Source organism: Lagopus leucura, unplaced genomic scaffold (genome assembly GCF_019238085.1).
Source record: "Lagopus leucura isolate 7727_CA_CO unplaced genomic scaffold, USGS_WTPT01 Super-Scaffold_100002, whole genome shotgun sequence".
NCBI classification, from domain to species: Eukaryota; Metazoa; Chordata; class Aves; order Galliformes; family Phasianidae; genus Lagopus; species Lagopus leucura.
In genome coordinates this window covers 41,492,089-41,516,403 of record NW_024962263.1, presented here as the reverse complement: position 1 = coordinate 41,516,403, position 24,315 = coordinate 41,492,089, and the positions used below count along the sequence as shown (strand labels likewise).

At 37.3% G+C, this 24,315-nt stretch overlaps 1 protein-coding gene across 4 annotated transcripts in view; it reads left to right on the top strand.

Moving 5' to 3' along the window:
* The window catches only part of ANKRD12 (ankyrin repeat domain 12), a 55,854-nt gene extending 33,086 nt beyond the window's left edge, over positions 1 to 22,768 (top strand). For all 4 annotated transcript variants that reach the window (XM_042868879.1, XM_042868878.1, XM_042868877.1 and 1 more), the window contains 7 exons: positions 2,626 to 2,768; positions 4,579 to 4,726; positions 7,318 to 11,960; positions 18,079 to 18,177; positions 19,000 to 19,143; positions 21,402 to 21,497; positions 21,958 to 22,768. In XM_042868879.1, the coding sequence (XP_042724813.1) occupies positions 2,626 to 2,768; positions 4,579 to 4,726; positions 7,318 to 11,960; positions 18,079 to 18,177; positions 19,000 to 19,143; positions 21,402 to 21,497; positions 21,958 to 22,143 (5,459 nt within the window). In that variant the 3' untranslated portion in view covers positions 22,144 to 22,768. The remainder of the gene's footprint in view (positions 1 to 2,625; positions 2,769 to 4,578; positions 4,727 to 7,317; positions 11,961 to 18,078; positions 18,178 to 18,999; positions 19,144 to 21,401; positions 21,498 to 21,957) is intronic.
* The last annotated feature ends 1,547 nt before the right edge of the window (positions 22,769 to 24,315 follow it).

Genomic DNA, 24,315 nt, shown 5'->3' with positions numbered 1-24,315 from the left:
AGGATAAAACTTGAAGGAAATGTGACAAAGTTCATGGCATCCCAAGGGAATAAAGAAAATACTGAGAGTGCTTGCTGGTATTGTTAACTGGCAGAGCTAGCAGAATAACCAGTTTAGAGTTTTTATAGTCATTGCATAATGGAAGCAAAAATACAATGGAAGTCTGAATTAGAATTTTGACTAAATCTGTGGAGCAGCCTGCTACAGATGCTCAGATTGTAAGCCTGAATGGTTCTAAGGAGAGTTATATTCTCTATGGGAATAATGAGATGAGGTAAAGTTGCAGGTCTCAGTAAAGTTAAGAATGATGTGATATGATTAGCTAACATCAAGAGAAAATATTATTGAGATGGATTGAACTTTTTATTGTAGATAAGAAACAGATCAGTGATTTCTTGGGGTGACTGAATTTGTATTTGAAGATGAGGCTGCCCAGGGCTGCTTTATACAGGAAGAGAAAGGAAGCAGAAGCAGAATCCAGTGGGATCTTTGGAGAAGCTGTGAGGGGAGATGAGGATATTCAGAAGAAGGCAGAACCATAGAATCACAAGGGGAATAGAAACAGTTCAAAAGGAGATGTTATGGATTAACTTTGACCAGCTGCCTGATGCTCAGCCAGCCACTCTCTCACTGCCCCTTTTTGAAGAACAATAGAGAAAGATAAGGAAAAAACATCTTGAATCAAGAAGATCCAAGAAGATAGGGAAAAAGATTAATAGGAAAAGCAAAAGCTGAATGTGCAAGCAAAGGAAAAAGGAATTCTTTCACTATTTTGTGATGTCCTACAAGTTCCTGAGAACCTGGACCTCAACGTATTTGCTTTGGATGATAACTGCTATAGCCACAAATATCCCTAATTTCTTACTCCTTTTGTAGAGGTTTTTATTGCTGACCATTACTTCATAAATATGGAATGTCTCTTTGGTCCAGTTGGGTCAGCTGTCCTGGCTGTGTCCCCTCCCAGCTTCTTACCCACTCCCAGTTTGTTTATGTGGGGGAGAAGGGCAAAGAGAGAGAGAAAGCCTTAATACTGCAAGCACCTGTCAGCAGTAGTCAAACCACTGGTGTGTGCAAAGCACAGCACCATATGGGCTGCTATAAGTTAACTTCATAACTTCATTCCAGGCAGATCCAGCACAGACATATAACTAATTTTAGATGTAGGAGAAAAGATGAGAACGCTTGAGAGCTTGTTCTAGAAATCAATTAGGAGCAAGTCATTGGGAATTTTGTTCAGAGCACTGGAATAGATGTGAATAGATAATATAATAGATCAAGGAATCATAGAAATAGATCAAGTGGAATCATCTCTATTTGGTAATCCAAAGTGAGAAGAAGAGGTGGCTGAGCTTGAAATTCCTGTGTAAAGGAAGAAGTCAAGAAGAAGGGGAAGATTTGAGGAGTAAGTCGTGAGTGGAGAAAAGTAAGAATTCAGGGTGTAATGAAGCTCAGAGAATGAAGAGTTTTTTAGCTAAGAAGTTGGCGGAACAAAAGGAGGAGAAAATGAATTAGTAATGGAAGAAGTACCCTGCTCATGCAGTATTTGCCAGAATAATATTGCTGTGTGAGAACTGGAGTAAAGGAAACACATGTTGAGAGAAAGCCAGGACTAGGGTTGGCGTGCTAGATATTTTGATAGGATAAAAAGGCAAAGCAATAAAACACTGAGAAGTATGAACTGTGGAGAGAATTAAGTATGTCACTGTTAGGAAGAAGACAGAGATCGAAAGATTGAGAGCAAAATAATGTTTTTGGTGTGGATGAGTGGAAAAAAGACAAATGTCAAGAAAATGGAAAGAAGTGGTTGTAGCCAGGCAGTGCTAGAAGTGAATGAACCAAGTGATGATGGAAAAAAAAAGATTTTGAAGATCAGGAAGATATGTTTTATTACAGAAGAAGTTAGAAGCCTTGGTTTTTTTTGGTGGTGGTGGTTGATTTTTTTTGTTTTGTTGGTTTGATTTTTATTTTTTTGTTTATTTTTTAAATAAGTATAAATTATATAAAGTAAGTAATATAAAATAGGTAATATAAAATAAAAAATATATGAAAATATATTTTTAAATAAGTATCAGAAGTTGAGTGAGAGATGAAGATAAGAAATTTCCTTAAAGAAGGACTAGATAAATCATGAGTTTCTGAACAGAGGTATGAGACCATGACTTACAGAATGTAGAGTTGAAGTGAATAAACTCTTCCAGACTTGCACTGGCTGTGTTATAGAGTGGAAGTTGAGTCCCCTTTCAGAATTAGACTTCGGAAAGTTATTGAAGAACAGCCTGGAAATTTAGGGTATCTATGAAATGGGAGGAATTAAGTGGAGGAGAGGAGATTGAAGTATGGAGTGTAGAAAATACAGATTTATCATCTTCGCTTGAGGCTCTACTGCAGAAAATGGGAAGCAACTGAATTTAAGATTATTGATGTGGAAATAAAAATCTACAGCTCATTGTGAGGGGTAAGACTGGTAAAGCATGTGCTCACTGGATGGATGGTGTTACCCTTTCCCACACTACTCTATGATATATTTTGAAGTGTTTCAAGGACATAGAGCTCTACAGTACAGGAGAAAGCAAAACCAAACTAATTCCTAAATTTCAAACTTATATTTACCACTCTTTATTGTAGGTTGGACCCCACTGCATGAAGCTTGTAATGTTGGTTACTATGATGTTGCTAAAGTCCTGATTGCAGCAGGAGCTGACGTGAACACGCAGGGTTTGGATGATGATACACCACTTCATGATTCTGCTAGTAGTGGGCATAGAAATGTGAGTGTGCTGTGAGAGTAAGGGAAGCAAATAAGTGGCTTGAAATGCTGAATCATTAGAACAAATCATTACTATTCTGACTAGTCTCATGGGGTTTTGTAATACTGTTTCTGCTGTCTTGGGGACATCTTAAAGCTTTTTTGGTTTGCTTTTCCATCCTGCTTTCATCATAACTCTATTGTGAGGTATTTTCTGCCAGTATCTGCTTTCTTAAATGCTTTAAATTTCACTTTTACTTTTTAAATAGATATCTTAATGATTTTTAAGAGATTTATATCATGTAGAATTCTCAATAACAAAATGTTTCCAAACCATATACTGCAAGTTTAAAGAAATGCTTTTTATTTCAGTTCATACAAGAGTGTAAGACATGCTTTTATTTATAATCATCTATCCTTCTATATATCTGATAATAGTATGTGATATTTTGCATAATATTATTTTAATCTGTATAATATTTGTGAATTATAAACAATTCTATATTTTATGCATTATAATAATACTACGTATTTAAATTATAAACAGTTCTATATTTTATGCATTATAATAATACTATGTATTTATTATGTTGTTTGTTATATGCATAGTTTTACTATATATATTTTATATATACATATAAAAATTAACAGTTATTTTTATGTTTGTGGACTTTGAAACAGAACGATGTTATGTATATCCTTACTATTTTTTTCAGTACTCACACATGGTGAGTTAGAGGAGAAGATAAAGGGAGTATCATAGGCATTCTGCATGCTTCCAAATTTGTTCTCTGTAAGCTAGGTGCAACAATGAGTCTTCTCTCTTTTTATGTCTCCTTCATTTAATTACTGTGCGTGATTTGCTTTATAAAATTGAAATATACTTTTTATCTACGTATAGATAAAATATACCTTTCAAACAAGCTATCCAGTTTGGAAAGGTTTTGTGGAAACGTTAGAGAAGAGAAATACAAGAATAAGATTTGTGAAAGTTTTATTAATGATTTGGTAATCATATCTGATGGATATCAAAACAAAAGTGGGCCTTTAGATAGAGCTTGCTTGAGATAGTACATCATGGTCTGGCCTTGGAATCTCTGATCGTCTCAGTGATGTTACGTGTCAAAAAAATGTTGATGTGTCTTGCAACCATATTACTGACTGCTAAATTTTCACATTTTTTTCATGTAGACAAAAAAAAACCAACAAAAGAAAACAATAAAAAGTAACTGATATTGGATATGTGATGAAGATGCAGCAGCCTTAGTATCACTGCAACTTTAATAATTCTGCTCTTAATGACAGACACTGATAATGTCACTCTATAATATTCAGTTGGGGACAAGGGATAATTTATTCCTCCAATGACACATAGATTCTAACAGAACTTTTCTGAAATGCCGTGGAAACTTGTAATATTGCTACTTGGAAAACTTGTCCTGTTAGATTTCAGTGGTACACATTTTGTAGCGATGAGGTGGGTTAAGTTCAGATGAATAGAGAGCTTGGTAGGTGAGAAACCAGGTGATTTCTGTGAAGTGATGCCAGAACAGTGAGAATCAAAAGGGTCATGTTGTGTTTCTTTCTGATGTTACTGTATCCGTTTAATTACGGACAACTTTCTATTCCATTTGCTCTTCTAACAAGCTGATTATGGATATTTGGTCTTTGCGTTTTAGTTGTTGAAGTCTTCATTTATGATACCAACTTCACAGAGAGAAGTTTGGAGTTCAGTTTCACATTATTCACCTTTTGTGACCAGTGGAGCCATTTTTATGCTGGTTAATTAATGCTTTTGGAAAACCTAAAGGTTCCTTTATTTAATGCTGCAGATTGTGAAGTTGTTACTTCGACATGGTGGAAATCCATTTCAGGCCAATAAGCACGGAGAGAGGCCAGTTGATGTAGCTGAAACTGAAGAGCTGGAAATGCTATTGAAAAGGGAGGTACCTATCTCTGATGATGAGGACAGTTGCTCAGGTAACAGTACCCATTTCACTGCATACTTCTTTCAGGGCATCAATTAATCTGAAATTTGATGGTTTTAATCTTTTGCGTAGTGTTACCTGGGAAGACTTGCTGCAGATAGCAAGTGCAATTTTTAAGATTGTTTTCTAATTTTAGAAATAATTTTCAGATCTTTCTACTGAATTGAATTATCCATAATGTATTTGTGTTTTTTTTTTCTCTCCATTAATCCCTTTCCACCCTCCAAATCAACTCTATCTCAGTATGATTTTGTTGGAGAAAAATATGAGATAATACAGTATTTATATTATCAGTTTTATTTATTGTATTAATTTTACTTATTTACTTTATTTGGAGTACAGAGATGTTTTCAAGAGGTCTTACTGGGAAGAATATTCCCATAGTCACTTTGTATCCTCAGTAGAGGAACTGGGAGCAAGAATTTCACATGGGGGTGACTTCATAATGCTTGCTCAGTAAACAAGTTCTTGCTCATGGAGGAATCACTGACTTGTAAAGGTGACCAGATAGTATCTTGTTTAAGTGCAGGCAGGGATTCTTGACCCCTATTTTATTTCTGCCATGTCAGGGAAAGGTATCCCCTCTTGGGGTATGGAAAGAACTGTTGTCTCCTTGGAAACAGAGGACTCTTGACCATGAGTAACTTGCTCGAGTGCTATGCACAAACTTTTCTTTATCACAGAGGAAGGAATTCATATTTTTTCAAGTAAAGTTACGTGAGGAGGTACTCATGCCACATGATTGTTAGAGTCATTTTAGTTTTCCCTGACAAACTTCATTTTCTTTAAAAGCAAGCTTTTTATTCAGTGTTTTTCTATACTTGAAGCACAGTAGTCATGTTGACCTATGTAGTTGTGACTTTTTTGCATATTGAAAGAATAGCTTGAAAAAAAAATAGCTTGAAAAGCAAAGCATAGTCATCCCATTTTAAGGGATAGTCATGGCATTTTGTCACAGGATTTACTAAAGCTTGCCCTAACTATTGATCTTAAGAAGAATATTTTTCCACATGTGTAATAGAAACTTGCTACTACTTAGTAATTGTTTCATCAATGGTTGTCTGTTCAGGGTGTTTCTTAGTTGGGAATATAGTTTCCAGGAGGAACAGAGCTTTCTCTGCAGCTTCCTAAGAAACCAGGAATAAAAAAAAAAACTGATAGCACAAACAAGTAACATGTTCTGAATGCTACAGATAATACGGAAGATAATAGGATCTTCTTAGTTCTGTTTTATTGATATTGTGATTTCTCTTCCTTTAAGAAAAACAACAAAATGATAAATTCAGCTGGAGAGACTTGAGTTGGAAGAACCTTATTTGGAGGGAACAATATATCCAGAAATATTTCTGAAAGACTTTTTAGTACTAATTTTGTCATGATCAAGTGGTGATAACACTGCATATGTTGTGTAAAATCTAACTTCGCAAACAGTTGAGAGATTTCCATTGTTCAGTTGTACAATTACTGAATAACTGAATTCAAGTTCAGCTAGAATTGCAAGTTCAGCTTGCAATTTTGAACTTGCAAATCAGGACAGTCAGTACAGCATACTTGTTTCATGCCATGCACTTACATACTAGAGACCAGTTGCAGTGAATGAAAGCCTAGCAGACTTCTGACTGTCTACATCAGGTGCTTAAAAATTCATAGGGGAATTTCTTTACAATAGGAGCTCTTTGTCTTTTAAGAATTAAAGTTCACCTACTGTTGAAACAAGGTACTTTGACAGTTCATGTGAAGGAGAATATGATTTAGTTGTTGGAAAGTGTAAAAGTTGATGAATTCCTTGAGGAATGAGTCATCAGCAGAAAGACACACTTGAGAAAGGGGTTATGCAGGTACTACACATTAAAAATGAGGTTTACTAAACTTAGAGTGTTACTTTTATTTGATTGGGATATAAATGATAATCCATGTGCTTATGTACCTGTGTGACATTTGTAAATTGTGAGAACATTGGTTTCTCTTTTGATTTTTCTTGAAAAGCTTAATTCTAGAAAGAACATATATAATGTGTTTTGAGGATTTGTCTTCTTTCAGTTGTAAAGCAGTGTAACTGATGTCTTGTTTAATGGCCCTTTTGTTGATGTGGTAAGCATCTTATGGTTACAAGTGAAGATTAAAGTAAGGGTAGTGTTTTTATAAAATGTACAGGAACTTGTGAATTATAAACTTGACTTCTGTTGCCTAAAATTTCGCTGTCTATCATTCTGCGTCTTTGATCTTAATTGTTTTGCAATTATTTTGAAAAATTAATAATCCTAATTTATAAAAACTAAGAATCTTGCTGCATACAAAAGGCCTTAATGGATTTAAAAATGTGTATTTAAAGATATCTGAGGATATTGGTAGGAACTGTACATTATGAAATCTTTGTATTTGTTTGGTTATAGTTTCTGTCAGGGCAATCTGTTATGTGGTAGGGACTAAGGCAGTGTTGCTCACTGTTTTGAATAGGCCACATTTCTAATTATATTCTGTTATTTGTTATTTTCTGTAAGTTTGCCAGTTTTGTCCTTTTGTCCTGAACTTAATGAGAACGTTCCATTGACATTCAGCTAATTTCTGGTTTTCTCCATGTAGATTCTGAAGAAGCTCCATCTGTAAATCCTTCCAGTGTAGAGGGGAATGTTGATTCAGAAGTGGAAAAAGATTCTGTAGCCAACGGCAGCAAACAGATTGTTCACAGTAAGGCACCACATCCACCTGCACTGGATGAATATGAGTTTAAAGATGATGATGAAGATGAAATGAAGAAAATGATTGATAACAGACATATTCTTAGAAAAGATGTAAGGAAAGAGGATGAAACAGAAGTTGAAAAGAACAACTTATTTGCGAAACAAGAAAAAGTTACATTTTCAAAATCACTTAAAAACAAGAAACAAAAGCCATCTAGAGTTTTGTATTCAAGTTCTGAAAGCTCAGACGAAGAAATACTCCAGGACAAAAAGGTAGTCTCTCCTTGTTCTGTTTCAGAGACCTCAAGTTCTGATGTAAGAGCAAAGAAAGAATGTGTTGTTACAAATGAACACAAGCAAAAAGGCAAAGTTAAAAAGAAAGTAAAAAATCAAAGTAAAAATAAAGAGAATCAGGAACTAAAACAAGAAAAAGAAAATGCTAGAGTAACAAATATCACTACTTCAGGGTTAGATTCTTTAGATAAACCTAGAGATGAAGAAACATTTAAGAAGTCTTTCAGCCAAAAAGAAGATTCTTCTTTACAACTATTTCATATTGCTGCTGGCAAATCTCCTAAGCATCCCTGTGGATTAAGTGAAAAGCAAGCAACAGCATTAAAGCAAGAAAACACCAAAACTTGCTTATCACCGGGAGGCTCTGAAATAGCATTACAGCCTGAATTGGTTCGGTGCGATCACAGTGCGGATGCTGAGTATCTAGTAGAAAGCTCTAGTGGCAAATCTTGTAAGCATAAAGAAAAAAGCAAGCATCATCAGAAAGATTTTCAGTTAGAATTTGGTGAAAAATCTAGCTCTAAAGTTAAAGATGAAGATAATAGCCCTACGTTTGAGAACTCAGAGTATACTCTGAGAAAGATTGACAAGGAAGGTAAAGCACTTAAAAAGCATAAATTAAAGCACAAAGAAAGAGAAAAAGATAAGGACAAGAAGGAACAGGATGGGGAAAAGGAAAAACATAAACATAATATTAAAGAGTCCCAAAGAAGTATTGAGTTTGACAGAGAATTTTGGAAAGAAAATTTTTTCAAAAGTGATGAAAGTGAAGAAACACTGTTAAATATAGAACATGAAACTCTTCCTTCAGACAGAAAATCGAAGTTGGATAAAGCTGTGGCAAAGGAAGACAGGTTAGCTAAGGAGAGACAGTTCCACAAGGAGAGAAATGCTAGAGAGGAGAGAGAGAAGAACAAAAAGGAAAATGAGAAGTTTCTTAAGGATGAGAAAATGAAAGACGCGAAAGAAGAAAAAGAAACTATACTTGCAGATAAAGAAATGGAATTGTTCTGCTTAAGTGTTAAAGATGAGGTGATTAGCATGCACTTAATAGAAAAAGAAACAGATACTGAAAAGCATGAAAAGAATTTAAAGGAAAATAGAGAAAAACGAACCTCAGCCAAAGAAAAAGATGTTGAAAAGACAGAAAGAAAAAGCGGGGAAAAAGAGAAAAAAATAAAACACGAGTGTAAGGCAGAGAAAGCAGAAGTGAATGAAAATATAGAGAAAGTAAAGGAAAAGATCAGTTCCCAGCAAGCTGAAAGATGCCATAAGGAAAACGATAAAATTAAAAGCACAGGTACTCTTAAGAAACTTGATGACAAAGAAAAAAATAAAGAAAAGACAGAAAAGAAGCATGACAAAGAAAAGGTTGATAAAGACAGACATTTGGCTGACAGCAAAGAAAAACACAGTATTGAAAGAAAAGTCAAACAGTCTGAAAAAGAACCTGAATATACTAAGTCAGAAAAAAACAGAACTAAAGACAAGGAAAAGGAACCTGAAAGAAGAGACAAATCCAGAGACAAAGAGAGTTCAACAGTAGTGAGCTCAAAACACGTGCAAGAAGAAAGAAGGTGCAACATTACAGACAGCAATAAATCAATGCATGACAAACTGATGTCTTTGAAAGAAAAGCAAAAAGATGATTTCTTGAAAACTCCAGACGGTAGAGAGAAGGATAAAAAAGATAAAGATATAGACAGATACAAAGAGAGAGACAAGCATAAACAGCATCAAAGTAGTTTACTTAAGCTAAAACTCGAGCATGAGAAACTTAAGCCTAAAACATCTCCTGCACCAAAGGATGTTCGACCTAAAGAAAAAAGGTTAGTCAATGATGATTTAATGCAAACTAGTTTTGAAAGAATGCTTAGCCTTAAAGATCTGGAAATTGAGCAGTGGCATAGAAAACATAAAGAAAAAATAAAACAGAAAGAGAAGGAACGTTTACGAAGTCGCGCTTGTTTAGAACTTAGCAAGATAAAAGAAAAACAAAGGCAGTCATTACCTGAAGTAAAAAACAAAGAACTTACTCGTTCAAAAAGCTCAGAGTTGCCAGATTTTTGTGTGAAGGAGAAACAGCAGAAAGAAGCTACGAGTAGTAGATCCCAGTCGGTAGATACAAGAAATGTAAATGTTATAAAGTCTTTATTGGTTTTGGATAATTCAAATAAATCCCCCAAATCAGAAGGTGAAAAGAGCTCCAGATCAGTGTCCATCATTTCAGTTGCAAGTTCTGAGGATTCCTGCCATACCACAGTAACTACTCCAAGACCTTCAATGGAACATGACTCAGATTTTGTGCTAGAAGGCGCTGATTCCCAAATGTCTTTTTCACAATCATCGTTTTTGCCAGCTGCCAAATCACCAGCCCCTCTTGAAAGAGAGACCGATGGTGTTGCCGAATTGCCTGATCGGATGAAGCCATCTTTTGCAAACAGGCTTCCACCAGCATACATCAGATCAGCATCTTTTGAAGACTTCAAACTGGTTTTAAATGAGTGTAGACCTGTTGTAGAGGTTCGAAGATGCAGCATGCCTGCTTCTGTTTCTGAACACAGCAAACCGCCTCGAACATCAGAGGAAAATAACCAGAATGCTCAGATGTCAGTTCAGACTTTTCCCAGCACTTCTCCTAAACCAGAACTCCCGTGTAGCATGGTTGAAAGAGATATTCAAAGCAGTTTTTCTGGTTTGCAGTCATCTCCAACTGGAGCTTTTAGCAACAAGCAGGTAACAGTGGGTACAAGTACCACTAAAAATATTGCTCAGATGAATCCCTCAGAAGAATACAATATTCATTTAGAACCATGTAGTCAAAGTAGTGTGACTCAGCAAACCAAACCTTGGGATGTGCCTTTTGACAAACTTAATTCAATAAACAATGAGTGTAGCAGCTCAGGTTATGATGTATCGGAGCAAGATAATAATAATTTTGTAGCAATGCATAATTCTGAAAACCGGACATTAAAAGAGCAAAAAGTAGCTGAATGTTTGCCCCAGCATGCTGAGATCAAGGGAAATTCCAGTTCTCAAGAATCTGCATCGTTTTTGCCTTCACAGTCACCTTGTTCCTTACCCATCCAGCCACTTCCAGATGGATCTAAACACATCTCTTTACCAGGCATTAGCAATCAAGATTCCTTACTTGTACAACAAAATCTAGCTCAAACTGTAAGTTCTGCCATCAATACAGATGCTAGTAGCACCAGAGAGACGGAAAATGTTTTCATCCCTTCCAACATTCAGAAGGCTGATGCACCACATGCTGTATATTCTGAGAGCTCTGTGAAGGATATTTCACAGACCTGTGAAAGGGTGAATGATTTACCTGTGGTGGTGTTAGAAAAAGATATTCCTGAATCTGATGGCAGTTCACAGTTAAATGTAAATTCATATGCGTTCAATAAACTTGTTTGCAGGAATACTCAGTTTGAAGTGGATGGTAACGCAGTGGATACTTCGAACATCAGGAATGAAAAAGACCAGCAAGAAAATTTGATTTCTGTGCATGTTGTTAACAGTAAAGCTGACACTGATCTCTGTGATCTACGTTCAGCAATGTCAAAGGGAATTATGAACGATTCATCTAATAAAAAGCCCTGCACTGCCGACGGAGAGAATGTGTTGACAGATGAAGCACTGCAGTACTCTTTATCTAATGCAGAAAATAGTTCACAAGAGATTATACAAGAAGAGGTGCATAAATACAGTCAAATAGTTAAACTAGAAGAAGAAATTGCTGAGGATCAGAAGATGGAACAGCAAGAAGTACCTCAAAGAATCACAAGAAATAGAGCAAATGTACTGGCAAACCAGGGCAAACAGAATCCTGTTGGCTGCATGCAGACGTTAGAAAAGGAGTCTGAATTATTAGCATCTATGAAAGGAAGGATTAGATTAACTGAAGATGATGATGGTCAGGTACATCATCCACGTAAAAGAAAGGTGTCTCGTGTACCTCAGCCTGTGCAAGCGAACCCTTCTTTACTGCAGGCTAAAGAGAAAACCCAGCAGTCACTGGCAGCTGTTGTTGATTCTTTGAAACTTGAAGAGATCCAGCCGTATTGTTCTGAGAGAGCAAATCCATATTTTGAATACTTGCACATACGAAAAAAGATAGAAGAGAAGCGTAAGTTACTGTGCAGTGTTATTCCTCAGGCACCTCAATATTATGATGAATATGTGACCTTCAACGGATCTTATCTACTGGATGGCAATCCCCTGAGCAAGATATGCATTCCAACTGTAAGTAACGTGTTCTTTAAATATGCACTTCAAGGAAAGACACTGGTTTTTTCTGTTTGTTTTTGTCACTTTCATTTTCTTCCTAACTTGCTTCTGATTACCAGAGCTAAAAATCTTAAGTTGCAATATGTCAAATTAACATTTACTGGTAATGACGAATTTAAAAGCAGCGTTTGATGGACATACAAGCAATGGTGTCAAAGTCATTACAAGATAAACCATCGTGTATAGTATCTGTAAAAGACACACAAATATTTCAAAGTATTTGCTACTATAATGCCTACACTTTTAAAACTGAAGTAGCTGTTTAGAGCTTCTCCAAATTTCTACCAACAATAGTGTGGGTAAAACTAATTATTCAAAGCTGTTTTATTTGGAGAGTGGTGGATGTGCAGTGTTTTAAGATACTAAGTCTATTATCAGTGTTTTAAGCAGGAGAGTGCCTGCTAGCTGTTGCAGTCTCCTTAATACTCACCAAAGCAGCGAATATAATATGCTGTGTCCCAGCTGTTGTCATCCATCAATTTAAAGTGTTCTGAATTGTAGTTCATGTGAAGTCCTTTCTGTTGAAGACCATCTGTAGTCCGGGGACACTTGTTTAGTTCTAAGCTCTCTATAGATTTGCTGGGCATATTCCTAATGACAGCTGTGAAAGAGGCCTGTAATTTGGGAGTCCTCTGTGCAGTATAGCACAGAATTGGCTGAAGTGTAGTTAATATCACTTTTTACTGTGGCACTACACCTCAGAACATGTAACAGTGTAACAGTGGTTTGATTACTGCTAGTCTCTGTTTGAAGTCAGTGCAATCAGGGTAGCTCTTCCTTTGTTCTTCAGCACACTTGTGCTTGTTGTTCTAGGTGGAGGGGATGGAGAAGACCCAATACATTGTGCATTGGGGGCTTTTTGCTAGCCACATTCTTGCTCCTGGGAATAGAAGGTGGTTTTCATCTGATGTACTTTAACTGATTAGAGTTTTAAGAGTTTAACTGATTAGAGATTAACCCAGAGTTAACCTTGTCTAGTATTGAAGTAAAAGGAGCTTGAACCTGTTTGAATGGTTTCAGTTGATACACTTAATAGCTGGAATAGTGAGAGATCATTGATTACCTAAAGCAGTTGTTTGGCTGACATACAGTATCTTGATAATGTCAGAATTCAATAGTATTGGATTGTATGTACGTTACTTAGGATGTGTCAAGGAAAAATCCAATTTTAGGAGGAGTAGGGAGAATATTGTAAACCCTTGATAGCAGAAATACCTGCTAAACTGATTGGTCTGTGCATATGAAATAGCTCTGTAAGCAACCTGGTTAAGGGGCTCTGCTACAAAGCCCCTGGTTTGGGGCTCTGTACTTCTGAATGGACCAGCTATTCTGTTGACTCACTGAAGATAACTTCCTACCTGAGATGCAGTATAGCTTTTTCCACTAGAGCTGAAGATCCTTTTTGATTAAGCAGTGAACACTTCAATGTATATTAAATTTGTAAATTTGTAAATGAAATTTAATGTATATAAAAATACATTTTAAAATTTGTGTTGCTTCATTCCAGAGGTAGTCATTGTTACTGTGGAAGCTCTTTCCTCTCATTTTTTTCCACCATATATGCCCCATGTCTGCATGAGGGAGTATGTATATCCTGTAACATTTTCTCTCTCAGATAGGAACTGATGGATTTCTTTGAAATTAGCAAGTTAGCTGTGAGAAAACTATGGGAGGAAAGATGCGCATAAGGTTACTATTTTATTTGATCTGCAAGTGACCTAGGATGTATCCTAAACTTTGCTACAATATACCAGGCCTTCCTTGGTCTAGAAATCTTTCTCAGTTGCTGTTTCAGCTTTTGTAGTGTATTTTTATCACCAGAAGCAGAGATGTATTTGTTTTTTTTATGGCAGCTACTAGCCAACTACATGCAGTTTCTAAGCTACAGCTTACAGGTTTGGCATTAAATGTCAATGCTTAGTTTGAGATTATTGGGAAATGAAGAAGTGTAGTTAATATTTTTCAATGGCCCTTCTACCCTGGCAATAAGCTCATTTCCCCATCACAAATGGCACTAGAAGGAAGAACTTCTAAGTACTTCCTCATACCTCCTTCCTGTCTCTCTGACTATGTGTAGTAGGGATTCTTTAGTTCATGAGAATAAATTTAGATGATTGTGTAGTGTAATTTCTTAGGTAACTTATGCCAAATGGAATGTTAATCATAGAGTCGCAGCATGGCTGAGGCAGGCAGGGCCCTCTGGGTTCCCCAGTCCCACTGCAGCAGGGTCACCCAGAGCAGGGAGTCCAAGTCCACATCCAGGTGGTTTACAAAGATCCCCAAGGAGGAGACCCCACAGCCTCTGTGCAGCCTGTGCCAGTGCTCCGTCACCTGCACAGCACAGAAGTGCTGCCTGCTGCTCAGAGGGAACCTCCTGTGCTCCAGTCTGTGCCCATGGCCTCTTGTGCTGGCACTGGGTAGCACGGGTAAGAGTGTAGCTCCGTCCTCTTTGCACCCTCCCTTCAGGTATTGCTGAGATTACCCTTAGCTGTTTCTTCTTCAGGCTGAATAGCTCCATCTCTTTCAGCCTCTCTTCATAACAGAGATGCTCCAGTCCCTTTGTCATCATCACGTGGTCCTTTGTAAGAATGTCTCTAATATGTTCATGTCTCCCTTGAGCTGGAGAACCCAGAACTGGACCCAGCACTCCAAATGTGGCCCTACCGGTACTGCTGGCAGTACTTGCCCTGGGGCAGCCCAGGACACCATTAGCCTTCTTCACAGCAAGGGGACTTTGCTGGCTCATGTTCAATTTGGTGTTCAACAGGACCCCAGTGCTGCTTTTCAGCTGGGCAGTTCCCCAGCACATACTGGTGCCTGAGATTGCTCCTCTGTACGTGCAGGACTCTGCACTTCTCCTTGCTGAATTTCATGAGGGTTCTGCCAGTTCGTTTCTCCATCCTCTCCCTCTGGATAGCAGCAGCACACCTTCTGGCACATCAGCTGCCCTCATAGTTTTGAGTCATTTGAGTGTAAGTAACTCAATGCATAATGTGATGTGCAACAATAAAATGACCTTTCTGTTGGAATTGTTTTTATGTTTTTCCTTAAGTAGTTCTTTAATGATTCTCTGTTAACCTGATTTTTGCTTCACTCATAGGTAGGAAGGCAGATATTTGTTCTTAAGTTATTGCTGTATCATTGTGTGAACGTCTACAAGAAGAAAATTTATTTAGCTCTGAGACTCAGAGTAGTTCACATAATGTACTGCTTGTTCTCCGCATTGAGATTTTAATGATAAGCTGTTGTTTGTATGAGGAACTTCAAACATCCTGTAGGTGGGAACCAGGAGATGGTGCTTTCGAGTTTGATTTTGCTCTGCTTTGTTTATATACTGTAATTTATGACCCAGATCACCTGAGGTTACAGTAGTGATAGTTAATATGAATTGTGGCTTCCCTCTGCCAGTGCAAATATAAGACAGTGACATGAGGTCAATTCAAAATGGAAGGAAACATCTGAATGTCCTAAGAATAGATTTAAATCATACTTAGCTATGGTGTCTTTGGATTGCTACATCAGTGTATTCAATGGGGGTTCTGTCAGCTTTGTCTGTACTGCCTCCTGAGGACAGATGCCAAGATTTCCAGCTTCCCCTGACTATCTAACAGACGTATTTCCAACAAATGGAATTCTGTCCAGTCTCTCTGGTATTGCTGGAAAAACGCAGTAAAACTTGTTTTAGTGATGTTATCAGATACTTACTTCCTAAATTAATTAAATGTTAAATAGCATAGTAAGCCAGTTGACTTGGATAGCAAAAGGGACACACAAAAATAATCTTGGAAATGCTGTATATGTGTGAATCTGAGTTAGTGCTCTTGTAGCAATCGCAAATGAGAATTACAGGTTTTACAGCATGAAGCATCAATATTCTTGTTGATCTGAAGGATGCAAAACATGCAGGGAGCTTGTAATTTATTTTTATGTGCTGGAGATGTTGCAGATACATCTTGCTGCCTAACTATTACTGAACAAAACTGTTCAGGAGGCTGCCTTCTCATGCAGTGGATCAGAGTGTTGAAGGGCTGAGCACCATTGAATTTTTCTTGGACATTTGCTCAGGATTAGAGAACACACGAGAAGGCAGCAGTCACTTGTCCATCATGCTCTATATGGAGCCTGGACCTGGTTGTGCAGGAAACTGAGGCCACTTTTTGCTTGTGGCATCCAGTTTCGTGCTCTGTTCTTGTGTTTCCACCATACAGGTTCATCTCTTCCCTACACATTCTTAATTGACTCATTCCTAGCAGTCTCTTTGACTCAAAGATGAGTGAGACTCGTTCCTCAGTTTCCCTCAAAACCTTTTATTTCAGTTTCCCTTCAGGCTGTGAAGGTTATTTCTCTTGTCCAAATCCAGCATCGGTTCCAAGTCTGGGATTTTCCAGTAGGTGGTGTCAGACTGCTGGGATCGAGTAGCTGAGGCTCTTCCAAACTCTCCAAGAAGACAGAAAAACATACTGTTTGGGAAAATTACAATAAGCAAATTCAGTCCTGTGCTTAGTTTAATGTTTTCGAAGACAGAGGCTGTAGTAATCTCTGAGGTCAGAAGAACCTTCTGTTGCCTTTCATACTGCTAATAGTGTTTGCAGAGAGTAGCTTTGGGGTATTTGGGATTCAGCCTTTGCTGGAAGACCACTATTACTGCAGTTTAGAAGCCCTCAGTGCGGGGTGGCTTCTTCTAGCGTGGTTGAATTTCTAGAATGCATACTTAACTCCTGAAAGCAAGAAACAAAATTTTAGTTTTGAAACAGAATCGAGGCATGGTTAACTAACATCGGGAGCCCTTCAAAAGAAATCTCAGTCAGCAAGAGCTTAACATCAGTGCACTTTGATTTACAGTTTTAGGCTGCCACCTGCTGCTTGAAACAACATTTTGTGCCATGGGTTTTAGTGATACAGGCTACTGAAAAGCTGCTAATTGCTAGATTAAGTGAAACTTTAATTTTCTTTTTGAGTATTGGTTAGAAAATATATCTGTTGTTGATCAGTAATGTAATGGAAGAGTTCTGGGACCTGAAAAATGCTTTTACTTTCAATAGAAGCTATTGCACAATAGCAGCTTCACAGGCGCAGAGCTCTCTTACATTCACTAATAGAAGTCCATACAAGTTAGCTGCCTATATAATTAAATTCTTTCCAGTTATTTCCGGTGGTGTTAATTCTTCTTTCTCCTGCAAAATTACGTGGTGTTTGAATTCAAAGGAAAAACAGTTGATAATGAAATTTTATATTGTTCAGGTGATACAGATGCTTGTCAACTGTGAAATTTCTATTTCTGGATAACTTTATAGGCAGTCTGCTTGTGTTGCTTAAGCTGTGTGTTTCTCTATTAGCTGAAGCACTGAGTTTTCTGAAAGATCGATTCACTTTTAGTAATATTAGCTACATCAAAGCTTGGTGTAATTATGACCATCTTGTCTTACTTCACTGAAAAGATGGGACAACAGTGTGGTAGTGTGTCATGAATACAAAGTTTCTTGGCAAATCTAGATTGCAAAATACCTCAGACTGAACATTAAACATGCTGAAATTGACTACAGCTGAGGCAGGTTATTGTAGTCAGTGTGGGGTTTGCTTTTAATAATGATGGCTTGCACAAAGGGGCAAGAGATGTCAAACCTCACTCAGTATTGTGGGAGCCAAACAATTTTCATTAGGAGAGAGGTGAAGTGTGTGTTGTGTAGCAGTTTGAAACTGGCTGGTTAGGCAGTTTTTACCTTATTTTCAAAATGAACAGCTGTGCTATAGAAAATTGAAAGCAAGTTGTATCTTCTAATGCATAGACCTTTTAAAAAATAGCTGTGATATGTTGGCTGTGACTGGTTAAAAGCATTAACAGTTTGAAATGCCATTGCAAGCAGGCAAGTTTATTAACTTTTTGGTAAAGAAGCCTTAAAACTTTTCATTGCAAATGGTTTAAAGTTATAGAATTAATGTACAAAACTCCTATTTTTCCCTAGGAACCCCCCCCCTCCCTTTATTTTTTTAATAGATGCTCAAATCATTCAGGCAGTGTTAAACATACATGAAATACATACTCATTATACTATTTATAAAACATTTTCCACAGATTACACCTCCTCCCTCGCTGTCAGACCCACTTAAGGAACTATTTAAACAACAGGAGGTTGTAAGGATGAAACTACGTTTACAGCACAGTATTGAAAGGGTAAGACTGAAGTACTTTTCTCTATCATTTCTCAATCTCGGGTTTTCATTTTTCAGTGAATAGGCTTTGCTCAGTTGAACACTGCTTTAGAACTACACTGCCTTTTAACTAAATTTCTGAATTGAAAGAACTTGTAAATACAAAAAAGAGAAAAAAGGTAATGACAAATTCAGCGATAGTTTGAACGATTGTTAACTGAATACTTGTGCCAGTAAGACAGCGGCTTTTTCTTCTTAATTGCTCTAAGATGTGGCTCAGATTTTTCCTAGGGGCAGCAGAGTGTGGGAAGAAAGCTGTAGACTCTAGTTCTGAAGGCTAAGGAGTGTTAGCAATCTCAGAATCAAAGCATCTGAATTAAAAGAATTTAAGCAACAATAAATGCTGTATTGGTAGATGACACACAGTTAAAATAATAGAATGGTTTGGGTTGGAAGAGACCATAAGGATCATCTAGTTCCAATTCCCCTGCTATGGGAAGGAACACCTCATATTAGACCAGGTCACTTAAAGCCCTGTCCAGCCTGGCCTTGAACACCTCTGGGAATGGGGCATCCACACTTTCTCTGGGTGACTTGTTCCAGTGTCTTGCCATCCTAATAGTGACAAGTTTATTCCAAATATCTAACCTAAATCGACCCTTTCTTAGTTTAAAGCCATTACTGCTTGTCCTACTGCCATGCTCCCTGATAAGTAATCCCTCTCCAGCTTGCTGTAGGTCCCTACAGGAAGTTCTCAATGAGTTTAAATGCAAAAGCGTTTTTATGAATCAAACTGAAATGCTTATATGTTGATATGTATGATGTATTATTTTTTTTTAATTAGGAAAAGCTTATTGTTTCTAATGAGCAAGAAGTCCTCCGTGTTCATTACCGAGCAGCAAGGACTCTAGCTAATCAAACACTACCATTCAGTGCCTGCACTGTTCTGCTGGATGCCGAGGTTTACAATGTGCCCCTGGATGCTCAGGTAAATTTCAGACCAATGTACCTTTCTAGTCTGACTTAAAATGAGTGTTTGGAGAGAATTCCATTGCTATACCGAAGCTGTCACTGATTTGCTTGGGATTAAGATTTTGTATATTGTAGATTGTTATTTTGCTTAGGCCTCATTTTGCTCAGCGTTGCACACCACATTAGAAGTGCAATAACAAGAGGACACAGGTACTTATGCTGGTTTCATGTTTTGTACTCTGCCTGGTTTTCTTTCATCTCCACAAATGATGTGAAAGATTAAACCAGGACTCTGTTGTTTTTCATGAAATCAAATTTAATATACTTTTAATCTGCATCATTTATGGGCTGTCACTCTGAAGTTTACTGTAGCTATGTATCTAGAAGATGGTTTGATGGCATCAGTATTTTGTGAACAGGTTTACTAACTAAGAGGAGTAGAAACTGCACTCAGAACCTGGTTAGGTAACTGAGGAGACGTAACACAAGGAAGAAATTTGCTATTACAGATGTAATAAACATTTGGATGCATTGAATGCTGAGCATTATACAAAGAAACACCTACGTGTCAGACGTGTGTGGAATTCTACTTTAGTGCTGTAACTCTTTACATGTTAATTACAGCTTCCAGTGTTTCCTCTACCTGTGCCATTACTTTTTTCCTACCTTTAAAGAACCATGCAGAACAAAGCAACTCAGTAGAAAATACCAGTTTTATGAAGATTGTGGTTTTTGCCCATTTAAAGCTTTGTACTGCCAAATTTTTAAGTCATCATCTTCAAAAGAGATTTTTCTCTTTTGTTAATGAGCAAAATGTCATTATTGGTTTTGGAGTTTAGTGTCCTTGGGTGTATTTTGTCCCTTTTTGAGATGCACCCTCTTTAGAACTTGAGGGTGCATCTGAGCTCTGCATGGATCTGCATTTTTATATTGTCATGTTGCAATTGATTTTGAAAAAGCTGATTTTTGTATTTGAATTCTGCAAAACAAAAGGGATCTGTATGGGAGGAGAGGTTATTTTTCTTTCACAAAGTGTTGCAGCTGTTCTGGCCATTTTTATTTGCTACAGCAGTTGTAGTAAAATACTACAACTCTCACTACCTCTTAATTGTGTTCTGTGATTTAAAAAAAAAAAAAAAAATTATCATTTCGGTTTTCTTTTACTTGAGCAAATAGCTGACAAAGATTTGTAAGCAAAGATCTGGTTTATTCTGTAGGAAAATGACACTCCCACAACTGCTTCTGAGCGATTTCTTGGTGTTTTGAGGCTTGCTTTTATAACTGCTAATGTTATGCAGACCTTAAGGACCATTCCCTGTGGTCATTTGCAGCAGAGCAGAGATAGGGAAGAAAAAGGCCCCCATTTGTGGTGAGCAGGCTGGTTACAGCCCAGCAAAACACCTGCAGTTCAGGATCATGAAACCTGTGTTGCTGAGGCCTCCTTCTGTTTGCATTTCCTTTGGGGAATATCTGTAATCTTAGCCAGCAGTTTTCTAGAGACCTCAGCATTTGCAGTTTTTTCCCCCATTCTTTCTCATTGCTGCTTTCTCCTGCAGCGTGCAAAAGGGGAGGCTTTCTTTTCTAAAAATGCAACAGGGGCCTGTGCTGGTTAGTGATGGTTATTGAAGTATTACAGGGACATGATCTGGCTATGCAAAAACTATACAGTCTACTTTCTCACAATGGACAGATTTGGTGTTCCAGACTCATTAAGTAGCTTTTAAATATATGAATGGATTTAACTGGGCAGGACAAATAAGATATGCCTTCTTGCTTTTTAAAATCCCTTTTGCAGATTTCTGTGGTAATTTTTACTTAAATTGGTTTTGAATACTTGTGTGGCCAGTTAACTCGGATTGCTTAAGATTTTCTTGATGAATGTTTTGCTTTTCCCTGAGGGGACGTTTGTTTGATTTGTAACTGAATTTTAAAAAGAACAAAAAGAGAATGTTGTGGAAGATCTGCCTTCTACTGATTAAGATTTTAAGGCATAAATCTTGACGCCTCCACTCCAATTTTAAAAATAGAGGACAGTGATTAGCTTTAACCTGAGGGGATCTGGGAATAACCATTTCTGGAGAGCAGCTAGCTGAGGGAAGGGAGATCAAGACATATGCTTGCATGTACCTTGATACATTGACTTGGAGTTTAGTTTTCCAAGGAAGTGCTGTTTATGAAGGTGCCACAAAGTATGTTTTCATGTTTTAAAGCATGTCTGATACGAGTTATCAAACAACTTACAGGTGGAGTTTTTTTTTTTTGTTCTTTTTGCAGACTGATGACAGCAAAACATCAGTGAGGGATCGATTCAACGCGCGACAGTTTATGTCATGGTTACAGGATGTCGATGATAAGTTTGACAAATTAAAGGTATTCCTCTTTGTCTTTCCCTATCTTTAGGGGAAATAGTGCCTTTGATGTCACTGCAAAGATGACAGGAGTAAACATGAATCAATATATGAATAAATACATCTGTTATGTGATAAGCACTTGATATGCACTTGATACGTGATATGCAGTATCATAAGTTAATGTAGATATCCCTGTTTGTTGTAGGGGGGTTGGACTTGGATGGCTTTTAAAGATGCCTTCCAACTCAAATGATTCCATGATTCCACATTATAAAGGCAACATGAAAGAAGGTCTGCTAATATTAAAAACAAAAACAAAACAAAAAAACGAGCTTTGTGATGGAATCATCTGATTATTTAAATAGAGACTTAGGGCAGGTGCTGCCACCAAAGAGGCTCGTAGATGTCTTTTCTGTTTTGAAGCTCGTGCTGCAGCATTTTCTGATATTGAAATAACTTCCTTCTGCATTCCAAAACAGACGTGCCTTTTGATGAGGCAGCAGCATGAAGCAGCAGCTTTAAATGCAGTACAAAGACTGGAGTGGCAGCTTAAACTACAAGAACTCGATCCTGCTACGTACAAATCCATCAGCATTTATGAAATTCAGGAATTCTACGTTCCTCTTGTTGATGTTAATGACGACTTTGAATTGACACCAATATGACAACCAGTACCTACTGGCTTTTGCCTTTGGACTGCCAGAGACTGAGGTGCAGCGATTCACAAAGGTATTTTTCTTTTAAGACAGAACACTTTATTAATGAACACTTAATGTAGAATACTGCCTTTCCCAATAACTATTCAGAGAAATGTGGCACGGGGTCTTGGTCACAACACAGAGATGGACGCTTATTCTGAAGTCAGTTTCCTAGAAAATAGCATTACCTGTATTACAAAATTGCCTATGGCTTCAGGGCTTACTGCTGACAAGGATGATGAAACATGGTGAGTTAACAGCGCTGGCAGCTGTAACACAAACAGCCACCAAAACAAAATGATACCTAAAATCTGCTAGGAAGCTTTGTATCATGAAACTTGGGTAACAGTGGGACTGCTACGGGGGGGGGGAAATAAGATGAAAAGTCTGTAGAAGAAAAATCAGACTTGGAGGAAAATAGTCTATTAATCTTATTGTATTTTGTAAATTACTGTATAGTTTTTTTCTTTTTGGAAAAAGATGTAATATTGTCTTCATTTTTAAATAATTTATTTTATACATATTGTGCAAATGTAAATAGTCTTGTAATTAATGTTCAAACCTGTACAAAATAGATATTTTAACTGTAAAACTGTTTTTGTCTAATGTTTTATTGGACCAAAGTTGTCGTTTCTATTAAGTGTAGTGTGTTCCTGGTTGGCAGTTCTTTTACTATGGCATGTGTTTGATTTAGCTGCTTGTTTCATCACCATAACTGTAAAAGAGTTGAAACTGACCCATATTGCATGCTTCACAGAACCCCGAGCTCCTTGACTTCAATAACCGAAACCTGAACAACTGTAGCATTTACAAAACCATATTTCATGTTAGTCTGCTGTTGTAACGCCATACCTATGACTTACTATGCTGAAAATATTTTTGTGTAAAACGAAGACAAAGCAAACAAAGAAAAAAAAAAAAGCAACAACTTTTTTTCTCTTATATGGTGGTCTCGTAATAGAGCCTATTTTTTCCAACAAAATGCCTTTGAATGAAAATTCTAAATTGTATATTGTCTATTTTAATATTAATCTATGGAAGGATATGTAAATAGTTGTAAATATAATGTTTAATAAATTTTATTGGTCATGTTACTGGTTGGAATTTTTTAATATTGTAACACTTGGTACTATGATCAAATTTTATCATTCCCGTGATAGGAAATATGTAGGGAGAATCAATTAAAAACTAAAAAAATGAAAAGCTTTTGTTTTAACATTTTTGTATCCCTAGTATTGTTAATGAACAGTTAATTATTTATTGGCAGGAGGTTATAGATATTCATGAAAAAGATTTGTTACAACCTAGGCCATCAATTATTCAAGAGTGCTTGGGATCTGATGTCTGTGAAATTACTTCAGGAAGAAATGGGGCTTTATGGAAGAGGGATGGTTACCTGCAAAAGAGATTAAAGTACTTGCTCTGAACTGATTTTTAAATACCAGGTGAACTGCTGCTCCTTGTGCTTATGTGAACACCCAGGACTCCTTCATTTTGATGCTGAGCTAGAGGCTGTGGACAACAGACTCCTTCCAGCTGCACGTCACTGCAGGCTGCAGTCAAGAATAAAGTGATAGTAACATGAGCGCAGTAATACTGGATTAAGCACAAATTCACAGGTAGCTCCTGCCCTGAAGCTCTTTTTTCCCCCCCCCACTTTTAATTTGCTAGGTACTGGAGGAAGGGGAAGCTCCTGCTTTTATGCAAGACCACCCTACTGATACCATAGAACCAAACAGAGTAAGGGAATTGCAAATGTAAGCATCAGAGCTGGCTGGAGTAAGGCAGTTCACAGCATGACAAATGAAAGGATTACACATTTTTTGGTTAATTAAAATTGACAATTTACCTTATGAGGAGGTCTGAATCTGGTTATTTGTCAGGTTTAGCTTGCCTGTGTTTCCTGAGCAAGGAGAGATAACTTCCTATTAACCATCTCACACAGGCTGTTTTCAGTTGATGCCAACTACTGAACATCCCACTGTCCAAAGTGTTGGCACCCACGTTGTGGTCCCATACACCACACACTCTCCTGCCCTCTGTGACCTGGATCCAAGCTGTGTTCCAGTTGTGCTTTTCCAGGTTTGTGCTGCAGTATGATCTCCAGAGTGTATTTCCATTATTTCCACCAAGCAATGC